This window comes from Beta vulgaris, chromosome 1, assembly GCF_026745355.1.
Source record: "Beta vulgaris subsp. vulgaris cultivar EL10 chromosome 1, EL10.2, whole genome shotgun sequence".
NCBI lineage: Eukaryota > Viridiplantae > Streptophyta > Magnoliopsida > Caryophyllales > Amaranthaceae > Beta > Beta vulgaris.
This window is the reverse complement of record NC_079202.1, coordinates 7,501,635-7,527,140: the sequence shown is the minus strand read 5'-3', so window position 1 is coordinate 7,527,140 and position 25,506 is coordinate 7,501,635. Positions and strand designations below refer to the sequence as shown.

Sequence of the window (25,506 nt, the reverse complement as noted above, 5' to 3'; positions counted from 1 at the left end):
TGATTATATGAGGTATAATGTAACTATTGTTTAGATTCTCAGGCTTGCATTTGTTGTTGGTTGTATATCGGGAACATAAATGTGATTTTAGGCCTATTTATGCCTTTTTGCGTCCAATTCCTATTTCTCGAGTCATTTAACTTCATTTTCTTTTTGAATATGATAAAATAAGATATAATATAACTATTGTGTAGAGTTTTAGGCTTGCATTTATTTTTGATTGAATTTCAGGAAGGTATATGTCATTTTTAGAACTACTAACTATGGTAAATGATTGAATTCTTATATTATGTGTTTATTCCTTGGTTGTTTTGCAAGGTTTATAAGAATAACACACCAAGTTTGAGGGCCTTCACCAAAGAAGAAATAGATGAAGTTCGGGATAAGTTGGCGTCCCACATTACCGATGATTGCTTATGATACATTTTAGCCCGAATCTACTAGTTTGTATCAATTGTATGTACACTTTTTGCATTATTAAATATATATTTGAAGTTAATTATTACATTTTTCCACTTGTCATATATTATTGCATTTTCATCGGATTTTTTTTGTGTCGAAGGGAGGTTTTGGGTGGGGGGGTGGGGTGGTGGGGATTGTTGGGTTAATGGGTTAGTAGAGGGTGGGCTGGGGATGGGGGTGTAGGGCTGGTGGCAAGGGTGTGGCTAGGGATGGCAGTGGGGCGGGTCAAGTAGGAGACCCGCTCCATCCCCGCCCAATTGGGGCGGGGATGGGTCTAGGTTTGGCGGGGATGGGGCGGGGATGGAGATTAAAATTGTACCCGCAATGGGTGGTGGAGCGGGTGTGGATTTTATGTTATACCCGCCTCATCCCCGCTCGCCCCGCCCCACCCCCGCCCACCCCACCCCTTGCCCCACATATTTTTTATTAAAATTCTATTTATATACATATATTTCTAATGTATTTGAAGACACTTTTGAAATATAATAAAACATTTGCCTTTGTTAATGTATTTTAACTTTTCTTTAACTATATTATATTGTGATTTTGTGAAGTAGACACTATAATGTGCTTAAGGTAGATTTTTTTGTGGATTTTTTGCGGGGATGAAGTGGATATGACGCGGGTGCGAGGGTGGAGCGGGGGTGGGTCTAGAATTTCCCCCCGCAATTGGTGGTGGGGCGGGGATGGGGATGAAATCTTCCCCCGCAATGGGTGGTGGGGCGGGGATGGGGATGAGAATTTAATGCGGGTGCGGGTGTGGGGGGTACCATCCTCCGCACCCGCCTCGCCCAATTGTCATCGCTAGGTGTGGCTGGGGTGTGGCAGGCTGGCAGAGGGTGAGCTGGGGATGGGGATGCAGGGTTGGTGGCAAGGGTGTGACTGAGGTGTGGCAGGCTGGCAGGGGGTGTGCAGGGGTGGGAAAGGTTGGGTATGGGTGTGGGCAGGCTGGCAGGGGGTGGGCAGGCTGGCAGGGGGTGTGCAGGGGTGGGCAGGGGTGGGTAGGGTATGGGGGTGGGAAGGGCTAGGTGTGGGGGTGGGCTGGGGGCAGTAAGGGCTAGGTCTGGGTGTGGGCAGGCTGACAGGGGGTGTGTGGAGGGGTGGGCAGGTTGGTAGCAGGGGGTGTGCAGGGGTGGGCAAGGGTGGGAAGGGCTGGGTGTGGTAGGCAGGGGGTGGGTTGGTGTGGGCAGGGGCTGCTTGCTGGGGAGTGCAGGGTGTGGGGGGATTAGATTTATTTTTTTTAAAAAAAATTAAAACACAAAGGGCTGCGGTTTTTTTCCTAAAACGCAGCCCTTCTAACCTTAAAGGGCTGCGTTTTAGAATAAAAACTACAGCCCTTCACATTTAGAAGGGCTGCGGTTTCTTAAACGCAGCCCTTCTATTCTAAAGGGTTGCAGCCTCTTAACTAAAAGGGCTGCGTTTTTTATAGGGCTGCATTTATTGTTAAAACCGCAGCCATTCCTTTACAGTGAAGGGCTGCTATGGAAAGGACTGCTGTCAGAATACGCAACCGTAAGGGCCTTTTTAACCGCGGCCCTTCCTTATTTTTCCACTAGTGGATTCACAAAATGTTGTTGATAACCTTTATGAGCAGATTCAAACAGATAGTAACTTCTTCGTTAGAGTAAGATTGAATGATGAAGGAAAGGTTTACTGCTTGTTTTGGAGAGACTCTATGATGCTTGAGGACTATACAATCTTTGGAGATATTATGGTTTTTGATACTACATATAGGACAAACAAGTATACTCTTATTTGTGCACCATTTGTAGGAATTAATAACCATTGGAAAAACACAATGTTTGCATGTGCATTTCTTGCTGATGAGACAATACCATCATTTGAATGGGTTTTTGAAACATTTAAAAAGTTAATGAAAGGTAAATATCCAATAACTATATTCAGCGACCAAGATGCTGCAATTGCAGGAGCAATAAAAAAGGTACTCATGTTTATGTGACATTTGCACAACTTCTGCTATGTATTATGTACTATTGCAGGAGCAATATATATTACTTGAAAAACTAACTGAAGGAACACATTGACAGGCTTTCCCAACCTCAAGACCCAGGCTATGTTTATGGCATTTGAGTCAAAATACAAATCAACAATTTGGATTGATGAATGCAGATAAGGAATTCAAGAACATTTTTCACAAGTGACTGAGTGGTTACATTACAACAACAGAATTTGAACAAACTTGGAGCACAATGACCCAATAATACAAACTAGAAGATGATCATTGGTTCAAGAGATTGTATAGTTTGAAAGAAAAATGGTGTACATCATTTGCCAAAGACTTCTTCTCTGCCGGAATACTATCTTCACAAAGAAGTGAAAGTACAAATCATGTTGTTGGGTTTAAGGCAAGCAAAACCACTAGCTTAACTGACTTCTTTTCAATATTCCAACAGATAGTAATAGGGTGGAGAAGACAGGAAGAAAGGGATGATTTTAATTGTACAAAGGAAATACCAAAATCAGATTACTGCATGAGTCCACTATCAAAACATGATGCTTCACAGTACACACATACTCTTTTCCGAGATTTCGAGGAAGAATCCAAACATACAAATGGCAAGTGCAATTGAATTAGTTGGTACACAAGGGAACATTATGACATATAGAGTTTTCCTCAATGGCATTGATGGTTCTTCTCAATAAGTCTCCTTCAATTACCCAGAGAAGACAATTGAGTGTGGATGCAGAAATTTTGAAAAATCAGGTTGGTTGTGCTTTCATGCCATAAGAGTTCTACACTTGCATTCGGTCCAAAAAAATACCAGAGGAATACATATCATCAAGGTGGGCAAGATTTGCAAAAAAAAGAAGTTTGAGAGAAATTTGATAATGAAAAGAGAGAAAAAGGAGAAATAAATATCTTTACACCATGGAGGCTGCACATGATAAGGAGGTATGTAAACACACTATACACCAGAACAAAAATACACTATATCGCACAGAAATACACTATATGATCTATAAACACACTATATCACATAGAAATCCACTATATATTTGTCTAATACTATATCTACACAATCACATAGAAATACACTTTATGATCTATAAACACACTATATCACATAGAAATCCACTATATGTTTGTCTAATACTATATCTACACTATCACACATAAATACACTATATGATCTATAAACACACTATATCACATAGAAATTCATTATATGTTTGTCTAATACTATATCTACACTATCACACAGAAATACACTATATGATCAATAACCACACTATATCATATAGAAATCCACTATATGTTTTACTTTGCAAATTTGACGGTTAACTTTTTTCTTCCTGTCTTCTTCTTCTTTCCATCCTCAACTTTTTTGTTCTTATTCTCCTGCTGCATTTTCTGTCTCAACTCCTCTTCAATCCTCTTACTCTCTTTAGCTTTCTTTCTTTTATTTTCTTCAATAAAAGCAACAGTATCTGATCTGAATGATATTACCTTTTTCACAAGCTCACTTCCATTCTTATTCAGATCAGATAAAATCATGCAACCACACAAGGAGACTCTTGCTGCTTTCCTAATCTTCTCCTGAGAATAAATTAAATAAGTAAGAATCTATATAGAAAAAACATAAATAGATAACTCAGTTAGAAATAATTATATTAAACTTACATCATTCAAATATGGGCATTCAAACTCTTATGAGCCTTCAAAAAGTAGCATATGGACAAGTATGTACACACCACAGTCCAAATCATATGCACCTTTTTCTGAAGCTTCCTTTGACTTATGTCATTCCCTATAAACCCATATCATCACCTTGAGATTGTGGGATTTCATAATGTTGGAAAAGACTTGAAACTCCATCAGCAATGATTGAACTGAGAGTCTCCATCATTTTCTTATATTCCTTATCGTTATCCCAAATCTTATTATCAACATAGTAAACAGTCTTTTTCTTTGTGTCCAGCACAAACATGACAAAATGATGATTTGCTCCTTTGAGCAAAATTGGGAAAAAAACCTACAAAATGAATAGAAGTATAAACTCACTATATCATATACAAACACACTATATCACATAAAAATACACTATATGTTTGTGTAATACTATATTATAAGGAAATACACGATATGATATACAGACACACTATATCACATATAAATACACTATATGTTTGTCTAATACTATATCTATACTAGCACATAAAAATACACTATCATAAAGAAACACACTATATCATAAACAAAGCCACTATATGATACCTAAAAGCACTATATCATATACAAACCCACTATATATTTGTCAATTTATACTAAGAAATGCTTTCATCATGATTTAAAAAACAGAATTTGTCTCACCAATTCAACACCAGCATCCAGTTTTGAAATGTTATTCAAGTATTGAATTTGAAACTTCCAATATGTGATCAAATCATCAATGTGTTTAGTATCAGTTTCATTTTCAAGCACATGCAATAATGCAGCCTACAACATAAGAATTCATATTATCAACAAATAAATAATGCATGCAAAGATAAAGAATTCAGCAACATAAAAAATATTACAAAAAGTTCTTACACCCTGAGAATAAGTAATGTAAAACTTTTTTGGAGGAGAAGAGAGATTTAGTTCATTGACATTCATCATTCTTACCCAATTATCTATAACTAATCAAACATCTCAGTAGCAACCGTCCAAATCTCACTCCGAGGTATAGAGAAGAACACTTCATCTAGCTGGAAGATCTCTTCACTGCAACAAGCAACACAAATTATAAGAATATTTGCAATAAAAACAATACGTTAAACAAATTTCATTCAAAAATTTACCTCCCATCTAAAGGATGTTGATTTTCAGAACAATAATCAACAACCTCCCTTAAAATATTGGGAGATCTTGCATCACATCTTCAAATCTTTCATCGTCTTTGAAAGATTTGAAAGGACCCTCAACTGCATACTCATACAGCCTTAGAGTTGATTTGGCTGGACCCCTAGACAAAGCATTTTGGAAAACAGTCCATATATTCTCTTTCACGGACATGTCCTCACTTGCATCACAAAAAACGTTGTTGACAATGTTCTGGATGATCTCATTGGTCTTCTGACTCAATTGAGTCACTGTAAAGCTAGGAAACGCAGTAGTAAAAGGATTAGACACCTCTTTCCAACCAGCTAGCAAATCTTTCACAACATATGTAATTGATACCATTTCATCAAAGTACTTCTGATAAATTGAACTTGACAAAATTTTGTCAAGATCATCTTGGGAAGGATTATCAGAGGGAGGATTGCCAACCACATAAGATTACATATCTGGTTAGCCAAAAAGTGATAATCTCTAGTAAGAGAAACATCATGGTCCCCTAAAGGAAGCCAACCAGAAATAAGCAAGCCTTAGTAAAGGAATCTTACTTTCAATTGCAAGGTCAACCAAGTAGTAATAACCTTAGTAAAAGAAGCATTACTACAAGATGAAAACTTCTTCCTAAAGGAAGCCATCCAATACATGGTAAGCCCATAACTTAAGGTCGGCAGGTGTATATATATCCAAACTCGTCCAAAATGAAAGTCCTATAGAGGTTCGGTCTTTTGTGGTTGTTCTCCTTCTTGGAACACAACTCATCTGGAATGACAGGACAAGCTCAATCTCAAGGGGGGGGGGGATAACCAAACCTGAGAGCTTATAACACACCCATACGAAGAGGCCAATTTTGACTTAGACATTTGTTCAAAAACTATATGGTCGTTCAGACGCTAGGACGAGCTACATTCAAACTTATATTTATACTAGTTCAGTGGTCGTCCAGATGCTAGGGCGAGTTTCATTTGAACATGTATTCATACGAGTATAATCTGTTGGTCGTCCAAGATGTTAGGACGACCTTCGTTTGGACTTATATTTATTTGAGTATAGTTTGATGCCCGTCCAAGATACTAGGACGAGCTTCATTGGGACTTATATTTATATGAATATAGTTCGGAGATCGTCTAGATGCTAGGACGAACCTCATTTAAACATGTGCTTATTTGTTTGAAGTACCAAGTTGGTCCAGATTCTAAAAGCAAGTTTGTTAATTTAACAGTCATATATAGGACGAAAGATAAACATTGTTAGAAAAGCTAATAAATATATGCCCTTAGTATTTGGGAATTTAAGATTGAGACCGGCCTCCATTAAACTAATTAAAAAAGACCGACTTCCTTGTATGTTTAATTCAAGTTATTGTAAAAAACAAATCAAACAAAATTGTATAAGTAGTTTTTCATTGTAATGATTTTAATCTTGTGAAAAGCAAAAAAAAAAAGAAAAAAGAAACATAAAATTGAAGCAAGTTAAGCTCTTCATTTTTTTAGCATAAAAATGAAAATGGTTTCTATTAACTCTTAGCACGGTTCGAAGTTCAACATAACTTAAAACAATTCCTTTATTGAAGCAACCTATTGTGTTCTATATATATAGAAAACATCATTCAAATTAATTACAATAATGGACTAAGCAATACCACAATTGATCAAAATGAAAAGGGTAACAAAAAGAAGATGAAACAATTGGGACTATACGAGTTACATAAAGGATGACATCTTGGTCCGTATAGTCAACACCATCCCTTTAGGATCAAGATCCAATAATGCCATTGTTGTTCACTAAGACTATTTTTTTTTTAATAAGGTAAGGAGAAACTTTAACATGTTGGGGGAATAAAGGGGATCCCAACTTACCAAAAGTGACAATCGATCCCAGGACCTCCTGGAACCGGGAGGGAAGCCCTAACCACTAGGCTATCCCTCACTCTTTATGTTAACTAAGACTATGCTCATGCTTATTTCGATATGAATTTGCAAACAAGCAAGTTATCCTAAAAAGGGAAAACTTAATAATTAAATTCTTCAACTGATATAAAACCTTCTCATTTCTCACACATCACCAATTCCTATTTCAACCTCTTACAATTTAGAATTCTAATTGCAATAACATCAAATATAAATAAAACACGAAACTTTCGAGACTCGATATGCACTTCAAGTTGCCAAAAAGCTAATCTTACCCAGATCCGTTTGAAATCCATGAGAATATAATGAATTTTCGGGATTAGAATGAACTTCAATTCGCTACAAAACAATCAAATCAAAATATTTCTTGATTCTTCAAGATTAATTTCCTTTTTTGATGATCACCCATCTTATTATTAAACTCCTAACAATGTAATCTACCAGAATTTTAAAACAAAAAAGTAAACAAAGTAATATATTATGCAACTACAGATAATGCAACTAATTAACTTGCACGTTTTACACCAGTTAGGACTCTAATATCAATAATCAAGAAAGAACCCTAAAAAAAACAATTAAGCATAAATCATCAAGAAAAAAATACCTTCGATATAACTGGGTGCTTAGCTTTTTCTGAATTTTAGGTAAATTAGATTCTCTATAATAGTTGAATATTAATAAAGTATTCATTGAGACGAATCAAACAAGACCCCACATGACTATATTTTTTCTTATATATTGAGAAAAATCTAAAAGATTCTCTATAATTGTGAATAGTGTCAAGATTCTAAGTGAGAAAGATAAAAAAAAAAAAAACAGATGGAGTATATTTGAAAAAGAATTAAATTTAAGTAAGGTAACAAAATAAAGAACCAATTTAATTTCAGAATACATATAGAAAGAAAAGAAAGCAAAAAAAAAAAGAAACATACCTGACATCAATGGACACATTTCAGATCTAAAAAGCTAACAAAATTAGGCAAAAAAAAGAAGTTAATTACAGCTAGAAATAGAAAGAACACCAGATTTTGAAAAAAAAATGAACATAAATTGGAAGAATTTACTGAATCATAACAAAAGAAAATCAAGTTCCGGTGATAGATCGGTTGTAGAAAACGTAAAAACAAACGATTCAAATGACTTAAAAAGAAGAACCTGAAGTAATTTGCACTTCAATCAATTTCATAAATATGAGGAACCCAAAATTAAATCAAGAACTAAACACAAATTAATTGCAAAACCCACATCAAATTGTGACCCAAATAAATTAAAGGTGTGAAAATAGAAACTTTAAAGAGAGAAAAATAGGCAAATCTAAAACAAACCAAAACATGAAGAAGGTAGATAAGGGATCCATTCTTAGGTTTTGATCCATTAAGAACGAAAATCTGAAAGGAAAAAATCAAGAACTCATACCTTAAATGATGTTTGCTTGTGAATGTATTGACCGCAACCGCAAAAGAGACGTGAATAAGAGGAGAGAGAAAAGATGAGAGAGACAAGAACAAGAGGAGAGAGAATAAGAGAACTCGTGGCTACAGGTGGTAAGGTGCCTAGTGGCACGTGAAGGATGTGTGGGGGGTTTGAAGTTTGCTTCATCACGCGAGGAGCACGTGCTGCACTTGTGAACACTGAATTACATGCTTTTGTGACTCAGAACACTATTGAAAGGAATATCGCATAATCTTCCAACTTTTAAAAGGTCTAAGATAAGAAAAAATATAGTCATGTTGGGTCTTGTTTGATTCGTCTCAATTAGTACATTTTTAAATTCAAGCGTTATTCAAAGAGGTGTATTGGGAGACGCGCACAAGAAAGTGAGAATGATAAAAAACAGAGGGATTACCTCATACCAGAATCATATGAACCAAACGCTCTTTAAGTTTTTTTTCTAGGGGTGTTCATGGGTGGTTAACCGTCCCGAATAACATTTCGGTTCACTCTTTTTTGCGAACCGTGACGGCAACCGTTTAGACAGGTTACCGCCTAAGCGGTTAACCATTTTTTCGGTATGGTTTTTCGGTTAACTATTAACTGTTACTTAAGTTATACTATTATGTTTTACTTAATGTACATATATATTTTCAAATTTTGTGCATATATTTAATATTATATTAATATAAAATGTATTATAAAGTGGATGATAAATCCATTTGAAAACATAACTAACACTAACAATTTACTCAATTTCCTAATTATAGTGTTTATATTAGGAGTCCACTCATGGTACACCCGGGTGTACCATGCTCATGGTACACCCAGGGGCATTTTCGTAGTTAATTGCAACTTAAGGGGCACGCTGGTAATTTTGGGGCAATAATTGTTCTTTCTCCTTCTTCCTTCCAAAGCTTAGAAACAGAAAAAATGGAGTGTTCGATTGATCAGTTGTTGTTGTTTCAGTAGTTCTCTCTCACCTCCTTCCTTCCAAACACAACAATGAAGATCTAAAATTCGCGAAAAAAAAGAAATTTTCAGATCTGAAATTAAGGAAGAAGATGATGAGCAAATGATAAAGTTTGGGTAAAAGTGTGCTCATTTTCTTAAATGAGTAGAAATGATGAGCAAATGATCTATTGTTGTTGTTGTTGTTATGTTGTTATTGTTTCAGTAGTTCTCTCTCACCTCCTTCCTTCCAAACACAACAATGGAGATCTAAAATTCGCAAAAAAAAAGAAATTTCTAGATCTGAAATTAAGGAAGAAGATGATGAGCAAATGATAAAGTTTGGGTGAAAGTGTGCTCATTTTCTTAAATGAGTAGAAATGATGAGCAAATGATCTATTATTGTTGTTGTTGTTCTGTTGTTGTTGTTTCAGTAGTTCTCTCTCACCTCCTTCCTTCCAAACACAACAATGGAGATCTAAAATTCGCGAAAAAAAAAAATTTTCAGATCTGAAATTAAGGAAGAAGATGATGAGCAAATGATAAAGTTTGGGTAAAAGTGTGCTCATTTTCTTAAATGAGTAGAAATGATGAGCAAATGATCTATTGTTGTTGTTGTTGTTCTGTTGTTGTTGTTTCAGTAGTTCTCTCTCACCTCCTTCCTTCCAAACACAACAATGGAGATCTAAAATTCGCGAAAAAAAAGAAATTTCTAGATCTGAAATTAAGGAAGAAGATGATGAGCAAATGATAAAGTTTGGGTAAAAGTGTGCTCATTTTCTTAAATGAGTAGAAATGCTTGTTCATTTTGCTCATTTGCTCATTTTACTCATTTGTTCATTTACTCATTTGCTTATTTACTCATTTGCTCATTTTGCTCATTTGCTGATTTTACTCATTTGCTGAAAATAGCCTTGGGTGTACCATGAGCATGGTACACCCAGGTCTACTATAAAGATTCTCTTTATATTAGTACTAGGGTTTGTGACTTGTTGAATCTATGTGTGAATGGCTTATATGAGGTAACCTAGTTAAAATTCATCTTACCACAATTCCCGAAAGGTGCCCACAAAAAAAAAAAAGTACAAAAACCTCAAAAACCCTGCCTAACCCGTAAACCTCAAAAACCTCTCAGCTTCCTTCACTCATATGGAATTCTGAGGCTCGAATTGCTAAAGCTCGTTCCAGGTTTTTGCCCCTGTTTTTTTGAAAAAAAAAAAAGAAAAATCAAAAGAAATTGTAAACATAAAGCTCGAATTGCTTCCGTTCAATCTCTATCTGAAACTCAAACGCTGCTTTCACTCTCTACTCTCTGTCTCTCTCAGTTCCCTCGAGTCATTGTTGCTGGCCTGTTGCTGAGTCGTCGCGCCGGTGAGTCATTTTAGCCTGTTGTACTGTTAGTTAATTTTCTTTGTTTCTTTCTCAAAAGCTCTTTCAATTTCTTTTCCATCTAATGATTTAATGATTTGTGAGTTTATGGGTTTATGAATTGTGTGGATTTATGGGTTTGTGAATTAGGAATCTACTGATTTGTGAACTTAAAAATCAAAAGATTGTATTTATGAATTTAAAAACCAAAAGAGTGAATTTGTGAATTGGGAATTTACAGTGTTGGTAAATTATAATATGTTTACTTTGTCATTGAATTCAATTGGTGAATGAGTGAATTATAATTTGTGAATTTCTCACTAATACACGATTATACATATTTGTTATGTTGTATTGTGAATCTCTGATGTGAGTAGTGCATTTTCTTTCGTATTGTAACATTGAATTTCAATGAATTATTAATTCACCTTCGAACTTCATAAGGGAATTCCTTTAAAAACAAAGTTCTCATGTGCATTGATAATAGCTAAAGATATAGGCTACAAGCCTACAACAGAACTTTTGGCTTATGACATTTTAATAACAAACAAAGGCAGAAAATTTTAGTCAATTGCAATTGAGCTTTTGAACCTTCAATAGAGTGAACAATGGAGAAAAAAAAGGACAAAGAAATAGAAAAGGGAAGAGAATGAGGAGAGAGATTCAGGAAACTTCATGTGGTAATAACAGACGAATGAACAAGTTGATTCAAAGGTTATTTTTAGTTGGAAATTTGAAATTTGTGTTTACAATATGTGTTTACTGTTTAGAAATTCTAACAATGGGAAACTTTTAATATGGATGTAAAATTAAACCAAATCCAAATTCAATACCAAACAGTTGAATTTGGTCAAATCTATCATTTGAACGAAATTACCATGCCAAACTGTTCATTAATCAAAGTTGCTTTGGATCCAAGGCTATTGCAAAGGGGCACATAATGATACCCGAGTTAGTAGGAATTTTTCACTATCCAATGCTATCACAAAATCATGCTACCCCTAACCTGAAATCCTGGCTCCACCCCAATGTTGAGACGATCTTTTGTTGCGATTTTTCATGTTTTCTGCAATTTTTAAGATGTGATTGATTTTATGCTTTTCTTATTGTTTGTTTCATGAATTTAACATTTTTTTCTCATGTTACTTCATGTTTTTAAGGATAATATACATGTTAGAAACTTATGATTCGAATTTTTGGTATAACTTCTTAATTATTATTTGTTTCATGGAACTTAATGATAAGAATGTTTATGTTACAATTTGTAGATGCGCATATCTTCATGCGAGTGTTGATTTGTTCTAGTTTGTTTTATCAAATCAATGTTTGAAGTGTTGTGGCTGGAAATCTGGAATGAATAATCTGTTATGCTTGGGCCCACGGCGGCTGTCTCTCCTGCCCTGGCTCAGGGACGGGCTTGCGGAACATTTATAGGGTTTTTTTTTTTTATTTTTGTTTACAGGTGTGAAAAACATGGATTATTGCAGAAGGCGTGACTTTTTGTTCTGTGATTCATGTGGGACGATGTTGTCGCTGAATTCAACAAAGCATGCTCGCTGCCCTTTGTGCAAGACTAAGAAACGAGTGAAAGGTATTACAATTTTTATTTGCTCATATTCTGCTTTTTATTTAAGAAAAATAGAGATTTTTTTGGGCCTTAGTTCTTGTTAATTTGAAGTGAAATTAGGCACTAGATTAATTTGGAAGGGTATTTGTAAATGATTGAATTTTTTACTCTGAATTGAATTATGAGGATGGAATGAACTAGGAAGAAATTTTGGGGAGAGATATAAGAATTTATGCTGAATGTGGGGGAGTGAATGTATCATGTTCCTTTATTTAGAATGTGGAATGGATAAAGCTAAGGAAAGGAATTGGAGGGATTAAAACTCGTTCTGTTTTTTCAATAAACATAAGTCATTCCGATGTTTGAAAGATTGCAATAAAACACATTGTTAAAGCTGGAGCCTGTTGAATTCATTTTGCTCACTTATGCACCAAATTCTGGGTTGAACATAGCATGGGACGTTTGTGAATTTTACAACTGAGAAACTTGCGGAAATGGTTAGTTCATTGTTGATACAACAATATCTATGGAATTCTTGAAAATTTTCATTAGGAGTTTTGTCTAAAGAAGCATTCAGATATTTGTTATTTGAGTAAGACATGCTGTAAGTTGGAGTTTTGGACTTGGATAGATGGTCTTACAACTTAAATCTGCATAAGAGATTGTAAGTGTATTTACCTTCTACAATTTTAGACATATCTCGTTCGAAGAATTGAAGCTTTGTAACTTGCCGTCGTATGTGGCTGATGAGTCATTTTGGTCGCTGCACCTCAACCGTTGCTACGTGTTCAACCTTCATCTAAGTCCAACAATTGTTTGTTGAAGAAACTTTATTTTGATATGATGTGGTTTTCTAGTGTGTGTGTGTCTCTTGCTTCTTACTATCGCAACCTTAGAGTTTCTTTGTTTCTTCTTCTTGTTGGCTAAATCCTTTAGAGATTGCATGTTATATGTGCTGTTGCTTTGATTATGTTTGTGAACTAGTTTCTGCTGGATATATGTCCATGATTTTTCCTATCTTTTTTGGATCTCTTGAGTTCTAGAATATGGTACTTATGATGTGTGTTGTTGTTTCCAGAGGTTGAAGGAAAGGAAACATTTTATACCATTTCTGGAGAGGTATGCTTATGCTGCTCTAACTGTTTTCTGGTTCCCACGAGCTTGATTTCGTACTGAATTTGTTATTTCCAGAATGTCTAGAAGTACAAGGTCAATGAATTGTATACGCTCTTGACATTATTTGGCTTGTTTGGCTATATAATATTAGTTTGTAGTTGGATTAGGTATGAAATTTGTGAAGAAATATAGAATAGTATGGAGAAGCAACCAGTACACCCCCATAAAGGAAGTTAGGGAAAATTAGGTGAGATTTCATGCGATAACCACGTATACAGCCAAATGCTTATGTAAACCTCCTCCGTAGTTCATGAACTGTTCAAAGTCTTCGAATATCTATTGTGCATCCCATCTTTCTAAATTTTTTTCTACTATTGGAGTTTTTGGAATGACTATCATGACATTGGTGAAGTCTCAATTGACACAAGGAATAGCCTCTTCCGCCATAATTTTTGTTAAGAGAACTCCTTTCTTTCATCAATCTCCCCTCCCTCCTCCAACCTGTTGCCTTCAGGAATAAGTTTTTAGTTTCCTATATATTCTTCTATCTTTCACTTTAAAATTTAAGGAAATTTATAATATTATTAAAATGTGTGAGCACGAATTACCGCCACATATTGGTTCATGCCACACGCTGACATGGTGCTCTGACACGGCAATAATCTGTCCATGTGACATGATATTATATTATTATTACATATTTAACATGACAATATGTTTAGTGTTTCAAAAATACATGTAAGAGGATTAGAACCCATGACCGATTATCTAGAAAGTTCATTATCTCTACCACCATGCTACATCCCTTTTTTTGAAATCAAATTCCCTTTTCAATTACCAAATCATTTTTCCTTGATAATATATAGATGTTATAATATCATTAGCATGTTTTATGCTATTAGTAATTCAAAAATTTGTGTTGAAGATTTTGAACACTTGACCTCATATCTAAAGTGTCATAGTTACACTACCAAACAAACTCCTTTTTTTTTATTAATCTTTTACAATATCGAATAAATCAAAATAACTACTTCTGTTCTCATATACAATTTATAATATGAAGATCTTGTGAAACTAAAGGATGAAAATTACTCCCTCCGTTCCTTATTGATGTTCCTACTTCCTAGTTTGAGTTGCATCTTTTTCCATGCACAAATTTGACTATTAATTTATGTAATTACGTATTAGTAAAAATTATAAAAATTGATATTATTAAAGTATTCATTGATAAGCATCAAATAAGACCTCACATGATTGTTTTTTCTTATATATTGGGAAATTTTAGAAGATTTTATGTAATACTAAGTAGTGACATGACTCTAAGTAGGAATATCAATAAGGAACATGGGGAGTATATTATTAGACTAAAAAATTAAATTACTTACAAACTGAATTTACTAAATTTTTGTTAAACCAATATTGTGTAAGATCTTTTTATTAAAATAATAAATTTTGTAATGATACTTAAAATAAAATTTTAATCTAAAACAACAAGCAATTAAATGTAATCTTAGACTCTATAGAATGAATTTATATTTTTTAAAATTTAATGTCAAAGTATATGGGGCATGACATGGGACAACAACTAGTTAACAAAACATTATTGGAATAAGTACAAACATAGAAGTATGAATTAATAATGACCATTACCTTATATGCAGTTCCTCTGAAGTACGGGAGAATATAATTCATAAAAAAAATGAACACAAATGTTGAGTTACTTTGTAAAATTGTAACTAGCTGAAAAGCTATGCCATGCTAACTTTAGTATCAACAAGCTGTGATGGAAACTTGCATATTGATAATGTTATGAATACTTTAAATGGTCAGGGTTATCACATTAGATAAAAGCTCAACCCAAGGTTTTAAGATGCATTGTGCTAAACGCCTAAACCACAGTTTTACCCCTGTTAGAATACATGACCCTTTGTTAGAGATCAGACATGCCCAAATAAAAGAAAATGGAGAGCTATTACTTGGGTACATTTTGTGACTGTTAATTGCTAATACTCTAGAGACGTTGTTGAGGAAGTAGAGGAGAGTGAGTGAGGCTAACATCTGGAGAAAGGTACAGTGAAGAGGAGCTAAGAAGAAATCGTAAGATAGACGGAGATGGGGATGAAAAATCGAGGGAATTTGGGTATTTTCAAGAGTGTTTATGGCATTAATAGTGGTTCATAATATCGCAAGTTCCTTGGTACTTTTGAAATCATTTGGTTTCTGCACAGTAAATTTACCACTGCACTCTGCAAAAGCAGTGCTGTGTTTAGCATTCCAAAGTACAGGAATCTGTCTGAATACCCTTGTGTAGTTTTTTTGTCTCTGTTACTAAAGTAACTTGCTTTAATTGCCCTTCTTTTTCTTGTGGCAATCCGCTGATTAACACAAGCCATTAGCTTTTCTGAGAGGATCAATACTTGTATGCTTGTTTCAATATCGAGGCCTAAAATTAACCTTTAAGTGTAGAGTTGCAGTCATGGGTCTTTTGGGTGCCTATTTATTTCTTAGAAGATTACTTGAAGATTTAGGATTGATGATTAAGAGCTTTTCTTTTCTATTATACCTGAACTGCTTTCTGGTTTTTGAAGGAAGATGGTAGAAAGTAGATACTTATCGTTGTTACAGTTATACTGAACCACTCCCCTCCCCTCCCCCCTCCCCGCGTCCTTCAAACTCTTGATCCTGGTTGAAACTCAAATGATTTTGCCTTTTTCTCTTCTTTGTCCCTTCATTGAGTTGTTTGGGGCCTTAGTTTTCAAAGTTTCAACTAAGCATAGGGAGACGGGAGTACATGGAGCCTACGCCAAAGGTTCATACACGCCCGTCCTATTTGCATGTTCCTCTACTTTTCTCCTATTTTTTTTTTTTGCTTTTGTGGTATTAAAGTGCCCCATATATTTGAGGAAAATATGAAGAGCTCCCCGTAGTAAACAGTAAAGGACTTCCAAGAAATTGCTTTTTCCTATTTTCTCACAGATTCTAGGAGTGAAGTTATACAGTAGGATGAACGAACACTGAATATGAAGATCAATCAGTTGCTCTTTGAGATTAAATAGACAATTGCCAAGGGTATTAGAATGCTAGTGTCATCCATGTGTGAGCTTTAGGTTGCTGGGAAATAGGCTACTATTTTTATAGCTGAGTGATTATCCAACTGATGCTCTGAATTGCCTTCCTAGGATTGTTATCCCCAAAGTGATCTGGCTCATTTAACTAGGTCTGGAATGTTTACTTGTATCATTGCATGGCTTGATTTAATATGATTTCATTGACGATCTGATAGTCACTTTAAGATGCCTTTTTTCCCACCCACCCCTCTCTTTCTGGGGTAAGTTAGTGATTAAGATTAGGTACATTTGGGCCTATTCATATCCTGCCCAATGGCAGAGTTAGTTAGGTGGTGGCTGTGTTGATTGTTAATTAATTTTTAACTGAAAGTAGATTGCGCTAGTATATGTAGCCCTAGTATTTATTTCATAAATAATCTAGATAACAGATTTTGCTTTGCAGGTTGTAACCTTTTAAATCTTTATTTTTCTCCATCTTTGTATCTACTCATCCGAAGCTGAGTCTGGCAGATTCTATTTGTTTCCTTGTAGAAGAAATCCAACTTCCTGTATGAACTTGCTTCTGTCAGAATATTGTTTACATGTACAATGTGGTGGTAAGACTCAGAGCACTGACTAGGATGTCTAGGGGATTGGTGCAATGACTAGTGTCACCATTTTTACATCTTGGTAACTTTTTTCGCTGATATCTAGAAATGATGATTCCTAAAGACATTTTTTGTTCCGGAAAGGCTGTTTTTTTTTTCACCTTTTCTGACCAGGCCAGTAGTGGGCTAAGAGTGGTGTTATTGTTGTCTAGTGCAGCATTATTACCAGCCTTGGACTATTTTTTTCAAGCTAGTCTTGTAGTGTGGTCTAAGCTGGTATATCACTGTCCACTGGGTCTCTTCATATATACGCTGCCTCGTCTTTGGGCACTTCTTAATCAGTTTATTAGCCTATTCGGCAAGTCTTCCTTCTAAGGCTGGAGCTTTTGCTGGTTACTAGATGATGTTCGACGCTTCTTTGGTTTAAATGTTTTGTCATTGTTTCTAGTTGAATTTTGAAGATATATGTTTTAGGGTCTTCTTGGCTGCTTTGGTCTGACAATAACTTCATATCTTGCACCTATTTGGTATTACTACTAGCTTTCAGTTTTGGTTGTAAGTTTGCACTAGTTGTCTAGCTTTAAGAGAATGTTTGGTTTAGCAGAAACATTATCCAGAAATAGTGGATTTCCTATTTATTTTGTTTAGTTTGTTACTGGTGGAAAATATGCTGGAAAATACTTCTTACAGTGTTAGATTATATCTTCTTTTAATTTTCCATTTTCATTGTTTCTTTACTTGCTAACTTTCCATTCAAGAACCAAACAAAGGAGAGTAATTGACAATTGTGTTCCCGTTGAATATGTCGTCACAAAAACGTATTTGAATATGTTCTCTGTCCAGCCAAATAAATACAAACAAAAATCTGAAGACAACGAGAAAGTATCTGTCTGATAGCTTTTTCTTCATCTACTTGGGTTTCGCTGACACTGCCTTGGTATTAATCTTATAGGATATTAGAAGGGCATTACAAATGGAGCCGTTTGTGAAGGTGGATGGAGTGATTAGTGGTGATGTGAAAGTTGAAAGGCAACAGGTTAGTAGAGCTAACAAGAAACCTTTAAATTCAGTGGTCATTTTCTGGGAAATGTAATTCTGATCCATGTGTTCTCTTTATTGTCTTTGCAGGTTAACCAACCATGTGAAATGTGTGGACACAGCCCTGTTGAGCTGGTTGATTCAAGACAAGTAAGCTCTAAGAACATGTTTGCCATATGTGTTCTTTATTAACTTAATTGTTTATCGGTTTATCTTGATTGCTCATTTTAGAGCTGATATTTACTCTTTATATCAACAGACAAGGTCGGCAGATGAAGGACAGACTAATTTCTTCGAGTGCCCATCATGTAGACATCGATGGAAGGAGAACTCTTAGGTCTTAGCTTCACTTTTCAGTTTTGCTGGGAAAACAGAGTATGATATGGAAGCTAAGGGGCAGTTCGACATTTTATTGAGTTTACAATTTTTAGTTTTATATAGTAAGTTGTATAATGAACTTAAATTTAGTCATATGTAAACTAATCAGGTTTGTTTCGAAAACTGACTAGTTGTTTCCATATTTTAGTTTTTAGTTTCCAAAAACCCCGAATACCAAAAGGGATGTCGAATAGGCCATCATTTTCATTGTTTGGCTATTTTATTTGTTAACTTACTTTCACCATTTCACGGATACATCCAAGTATAATTTGAAGCTGCCAAAAGAAAAAAAAAATGGAAGCTACATTGTTGTCATTTAGCCCTGTTGACCTGGTTGATTTAAGCCAAATTAGCTTGCATGTTCAAAATACAGATAACCTCCAAAACTATCCATTTGTGCTAATATTTTATTGTTTCTGTTCTAAAATAATCCATTTGTGCCTTTTCTTTTCAAGTTGGCCGTCACTCTTTGCTCCCCTTCTTTTGCTCGAGTTTCGGATTACTAATATTTTCTGTTTGGGCCCATTTCATGGACCTGTCCATTTCCAGTAAAATTACCAAAATACCCCTACTTCTAGGGCCATCAATCCTCCACCAGCTGGAGTTGACCTAAATACCCTACTTTATTGGAATTTACAACCATTATAAATAGTGCTTGTCCCATCAGTCAAAAGGTATTGAATTCTTCACATAACAAGCTAGAGCATCTCTCTCTACAACTACTACTTTCTCTCTCTACCCCGGGGCGTTCCCGGAAAAACCCTGGGGTAGTTTTTCAGTGTGCTTTGCAGGTTTACCGGCGTTAAGACCATCGGAGCTCTCGTACCGTCTCGACATTCAGTAGACTTCCCTTCCATCATTACATACAGTTTCTTGACGGAAACAGTTTGACGCCGTCGTTGGGGATCCTACAATCTCAAGCCACAACCGAGAGCTGAAATGGCACCGATCCGCCGAAACCGCAAAGCTCCTCAGTCGGAACCTAACCCACCGTCCCACCACACACATACCGTTGAGACACTCGACCCCCACGAGGATGAGAGCCCTACACCCCCGCCTGAGCATGGGCCTCAGCCTCAGACAGCTGGACCCCCTCCTCTACCTGCCGAACTCCAAAGGATAGCGGACCAGCTGAACCAGAACATTGAACGGAACCTAAGGGCCATGTTGGCCACTCTCCTAAGTGGGGGACAGCCCCAACTCCAGTCTCAGCCTGAGGTGGAAGTGAGAGAAGGGGCGTCTCGGATGCAAAGATCACATGTTGCTGGACCCCCTCAGCCCTCAGCACGGAGGCATGAACAACCAAGAGAGCAAAGACCCTCTCATTCCGCTCAGAGACCCCCTCAGCTAGCCCATAGACCCCATCGGTCGGAGCAGAGACCTCCCCGGACCGGACATGGGCAGAGAGACGCCCGTCAGACAATCGAAGAGAACAGACTCCGTAAGGGGCAGATGGATGCCCGAGAAATTCTGAATAGGAAGGAAGCATCAAGGGCGGCCCCGTCAAGACGCGAGCGTGACCCTGGTCAGCCCCACTCTCCTCGCCGAGAACGAGAGAGATCCCCTCCTCGCTCGCCCAGGCGTCGGGAGGATGAATGGGACTCGGCCTTATCTCTACCACGCAAGCGTGGGGACCCCCAGATGGTCAACCGAGGTGTCCTGAACTTCATGACCCCCTTCAGCAAAGAAATCATGGACACCCCCAACCCAAGCAAAGTAAAGGTGCCTCTCATCGATCAATATGCAGGTTCGACGGATCCGGCTGACCATATGGCCGCATATAAGGCACAAATGAGTGTGCAAATGGGTGCGAAGCTGCGTGGTGTCGCTACTTCCCGACCACGCTCAAAGGATTGGCACTTAGCTGGTTTTCGGAATTGTCTCCGGGTATCATCACTAACTTTTCAGTGTTGGAGGCACTCTTCCTTCAACACTTCATTGCGGGGAGGAGACACAAGAAGACTAACATCCATTTGATGTCGGTCAGACAAGAGAACAATGAGAGCCTAAGCGACTACATCAGGAGGTTTAACGAAGAATCGTTAAGGGTGTCGGATCTCCAAGATGGAGTAGCCTTCACCGCGCTTATGTCTGGGCTCTTGCCGGGTAAGTTCCGTTGGTCCTTGGCGGAGAACGAAGTTACTACATTCACGGAAGCTATGACTCGGGCACTAAAGTTCATACAAGCCTTAGACATTTGTAGGCCGAGTAACGACAATTCGAGAAAGAGGAAGGAGGATAAGGGTCTTGCAGATCATCGCAGCGGCCGAGATGAGACGAAAGCTCCTCGATCCAACCCTCAGCCTAACCGGCCCTCCGCTAGTAGAGAGGATTCTCGGTTTAACAGGAACCAAAGGGAGATTTACTTGGACCGTAAAGAAAAGTCGGTGTTGCCTAAGCCACCCCCCATTAATACATCCAACACTCGGCGGGACAAGCGTCTATGGTGTGAGTACCACAAGGAGTGCGGTCACACCACCCGCGATTGTAGGGTGTTGAAGAAGGCTTTGAACAATCTAGCCGACCAAGGAAAACTCAATAGGTACCTCAAAAACCCCGACAACAAGGACAAGAGAAAGGATGAGCGGGCCAACAGTGATGACACCGAAGGGTATGTCGGTGTCAAATCGGGTGGATTTGCCTCAGGAGGCCTAACCGGCCGTTCCCGTAAGTTCCACCTCCAAGAGCTGAAGCATCAAGTGTTAAAGGTAGAAGGCACCCAGGCAAGTTGCCCCGTAATGACCTTCGGAGAAACAACTCGGCACATTCAGACGCCTCATGATGATCCTTTGGTGATTGAGATGAAGATCGCCAACTCAAGAGTGAAGAGGATCTTGATCGATAGCGGATCCTCCGCAGACATCATCACCCTGGACTGCCTCAAAAAACTTAAGTATCAAGAGAGGGATACTACTCCCATCCATCAACCACTGATAGGCTTCGGGGGCAACTCAGTTCATCCAATCGGCACCATCAAAATCCCAGTGCGACTCGGAGAGAAAGGCAAAGGAAGAAGCCTACCAGTTGATATTCTGGTGGTGGACATCCCATTGCCATACAACGCAATTGTGGGTCGTCCTACTTTGAACAAAGTCAAAGCAGCCATCTCCGTGTATCAACTCTTGATGCAATACGAGACGGATGAGGGGGAAGTCGGCAAAATCCATGGGGATCAACAATCAGCAAGAGAATGCTATGTTAATAGCTTTAAAACCGGCACCACCTCATCCAAAGAAGTAACACCACCTAAGAAGAGAAAGAGAAGTGAAGCAGAGGCACCTTTGGACTGCCTCAGCATCTACATTTCGGAAAACCCGAAATGCTATGACCGCCCTCAACCAGTTGAAGAGGATGAGGAGGTCACCCTTGATGAAGAACTTGGTCACCGAGTGAGGGTAGGCCGAACAATAGATCAGGCACTAAGGGAGGAAATCATCAAGGTATTGAGGGAGTACAAGGATGTTTTCGCCTATGAGGCTACAGACATGCCGGGCTTAGACCCTCAGTTCATGTTTCATGAGCTGAATATCAAAGAGGGGTACCTCCCCGTTAAGCAGAAGCTGAGGCATCAAGGCCCGAAAAGAAACGCGGCCGCAACGACAGAAGTAAAGAAGCTCTTAGAAGCGGGGTTCATTGAAGAGTGTCAATACACTGAATGGTTGGCGAACGTGGTACTTGTCAAGAAGTCTAGCGGAGCATGGCGAATGTGTGTGGACTTCACGGATTTAAACAAGGCTTGTCCGAAAGACAACCATCCCCTTCCCAAGATAGACAGATTGGTGGATTCAACGGCAGGGCATGCACTTCTCAGTTTCATGGACGCCAATGCGGGGTACCATCAAATATCCATGGCTGAGAAGGATAGGCCACATACGACCTTCATTACGAGCCAAGGGGTCTATTGCTATAAGATGATGCCCTTCGGGCTAAAAAATGCGGGAGCCACCTATCAGCGCACAGTGAACAAGATCTTTCAAGGCCAACTAGGCCGTAACATCGAAGTATATGTCGGCGATATGATCGTCAAAAGCAAACAAGCAACGGATCACGTAGCTGCCTTAAGGGAAACCTTGTCTACCCTTTGTCGATATCGAATGATGCTTAACCCCAAAAAGTGTGTTTTTGGAGTTAAGGGAGGGAAATGTCTTGGCTTCTTGGTCGACGAAAGGGGAATTGAGGCCAACCCAGATAAAGTACAAGCAGTGTTGGACATGAGGTCTCCTAAGAACGTCCGAGAGGTACAACGCCTCACCGGTTGCCTAGCGGCTCTCGGGCGCTTCTTATCTCGGTCAGCTGACAAGAGTCTTACCTTCTTTCGCGCACTCAAGCGAAAAGAATTTGATTGGGATGAAGAAGCAGAAAAAGCGTTTCAACAACTCAAACAACACCTTTCCACCCTTCCCAAGCTCATCTCCCCCCTTGCTGGGGAAACATTATACGTCTATCTGGCGGTGTCCGAATATGCACTGAGTGCGGTACTTGTGGCCGATCGTGAAGATGGTCAGCACCCGGTGTACTTCGTCAGCCATGCATTTCGAGGGGCAGAAAGCAAGTACAGCCAGATTGAAAAGATGGTTTACGCCTTAGTTATGGCAAGTCGGAAGCTGAAGCCCTACTTTCAAGCGCACCCTATTAAGGTCCTGACCGGACAACCTCTTCGGAAAGTTATTGAAAATCGCAATCACTCCAGCCGCATGACGGTTGGGCTGACCAACTGGCCGACTTCGGCATCGAGTATGAGCCCCGTAGGGCAATCAAAGCCCAAGCCCTTGTGGATTTCATCTCAGAGTGCACTTCCGGACTAGCTGAGGAAGAGGGATCAGCAACCTGGGGGCTTCAAGTAGATGGCTCTTCAACTAAAACGGGGAGTGGAGCTGGGCTAGTCATAACACCCCGCATTGGTGACAAGTTGGAGCACGCCATTAAGTTCGACTTTCTAGCTTCCAACAATGAGGCTGAGTATGAGGCACTGATCCTAGGGCTACAAATATGCATTACCTCAGGAGCCAAATCAGTTCGAGCCAAGTCAGATTCACAGCTGATAGTCGGTCAAGTATCGGGTGAATTCGAGGCCAAGGAGGACAACATGAAGATGTATAGGTTTAAAACCAAAGAGGTGATCCATAACCTACAAGATTTTCAGATCTTACACGTGCCTCGGTCGGAAAATCAGCAGGCTGACGCGCTAGCTCGGATGGCGAGCTCAGCAGATGGGCTCAGCCCAAGAACCATCATGTGGCAAGTCATCCACCAGCCTAGCATCAATGCCAAGCAAACTTTTGTCTTGGACAGAACTTCTACATGGATGGATAAAATGATTAAGTATTTGAGGGATGAGGAGCTCCCCTCGGACGAGAAGGAAGCTGAGAAGGTCCAGGCAAGGGCCAAGTGGTTCGCATGGCATGAGGGAAACTTATACAAGAAATCCTACACTCATCCCTTGCTGAAGTGTGTCACCCCGGAGGATGGGGACTATATATTAAGGGAGATACACGAGGGGGCATGTGGAAGTCATCAAGGAAGCAGAACCATCGCCGCCAAGGCACTCCGGGCAGGGTACTATTGGCCGACATTGAAAGAAGATGCAATGGGATTGGTTCGAAAATGTCCTAAGTGCCAGTTGTTCTCAGATCTCCCTCGCACACCAGCGAATACCATTACCTCCATACAAGCTGTCTTGCCCTTCGACAAATGGGGTATGGACCTACTCGGCCCGTTTCTTCCGCTTCAGGCCAAAGGAAATTTCTTATCGTCGCAATTGATTATTTCACCAAATGGATAAAAGCTGAGCCCCTGACCACAATCACGGACAAACAAGTGCAGATGTTCATATGGAGGAACATCATAACGAGATTCGGAGTCCCTAAAACCCTTGTATCTGACAATGGTAGGCAATTTAACAGTGGACCGACTCGAGACTATTGTGGTCGTTTCGGCATAAGAACCAGGTTTTCAGCCGTCTCGAGTCCCCAGACAAACGGTCAGGCTGAGGCAGCTAACAAGGTTGCTCTTAAAGGAATTAAGAAGTCCTTGGATGGAGCAAAAGGAGCATGGGTTGACGAATTGCCAGGGATACTCTGGTCAGCACGAACAACTACTAAGGAAGCTACGGGATACTTTCCTTTTCAGCTCGTCTATGGGAGCGAAGCTGTCCTCCATGTGGAGGTCAGTATACCTTCTCCCCGTATGACATTTTATGACTATGATGAAAATGAACAAGCGAAGCCCATCAGCCTCGACCTTCTACCAGAGATCAGGGGCAACTCTCTCCTCCGATCCATCCAATACAAGCAGAGGGTCACTCGACTTCAATAGAAGAGTGAAGCATAGGCCCATACAGTTGGGAGATTGGGTTGTTCGAAAAATAGAAGCAACGGGAAACTCGCACCTTCAAGGCAAGCTTAGCCCCAACTGGGAAGGACCCTACAAGGTCACTCATGTGATCAAACAAGGAACGTATCGACTTGAATCACCAGAGGGAGTCCCTCTCGCCCGACCATGGAATGCGGATAATCTGAAGAAGTATTTTGTTTAAGTATTGTAATTTAAGGGCATCGATGTGCATGGGCCAGGCTTTTTGGCCTCGGCGCAAATTTTGTAAAACATTAGTAATGAATCAAAGAAGCTAAGCATATGCTTCGGCACATTTTCTAAGTTCGACAAAACATGCTGCACCACGGCATCCGAAATAATGTGAGCCAGGCAATGCCTCGGCTAAACAATGAATCACGAAACAAAAAGCAAAAATCCACAAATCACAACACTTAAAAAAAATAAGACCGAAGACGATACT

At 38.7% G+C, this 25,506-nt stretch overlaps 1 protein-coding gene and 1 long non-coding RNA gene across 5 annotated transcripts; one reads left to right on the top strand and one right to left on the bottom strand.

The window, feature by feature from the left end:
• Positions 1 to 3,437: 3,437 nt before the first annotated feature.
• Positions 3,438 to 8,736, bottom strand: LOC125498523 (uncharacterized). Of its 3 annotated transcripts, none has more exons than XR_007275481.2 (5): positions 8,142 to 8,736; positions 5,266 to 5,564; positions 5,090 to 5,188; positions 4,106 to 4,457; positions 3,438 to 4,021 (listed from the first exon to the last, which is right to left on the bottom strand). It is a non-coding gene; the product is annotated as an uncharacterized LOC125498523 (long non-coding RNA). The 3 variants fall into 3 exon arrangements; XR_007275483.2 differs by having other exon boundaries at positions 8,626 to 8,735; XR_007275480.2 differs by having other exon boundaries at positions 5,266 to 8,734.
• Positions 8,737 to 10,609: 1,873 nt separating this feature from the next.
• Positions 10,610 to 19,028, top strand: LOC104905607 (uncharacterized). 2 transcript variants are annotated; one of them, XM_057391097.1, is made up of 7 exons: positions 10,610 to 10,894; positions 10,927 to 10,987; positions 12,422 to 12,550; positions 13,605 to 13,645; positions 18,250 to 18,333; positions 18,426 to 18,485; positions 18,595 to 19,028. In XM_057391097.1, the coding sequence occupies exons 3-7, from the start codon at positions 12,433 to 12,435 to the stop codon at positions 18,670 to 18,672; spliced, it is 381 nt and encodes a 126-aa protein (XP_057247080.1). In that variant the 5' UTR covers positions 10,610 to 10,894; positions 10,927 to 10,987; positions 12,422 to 12,432; the 3' UTR covers positions 18,673 to 19,028. The 2 variants fall into 2 exon arrangements, with proteins under 2 accessions (XP_057247080.1, XP_048502712.1); XM_048646755.2 differs by having other exon boundaries at positions 10,617 to 10,894; positions 10,927 to 10,962.
• Positions 19,029 to 25,506: the final 6,478 nt, after the last annotated feature.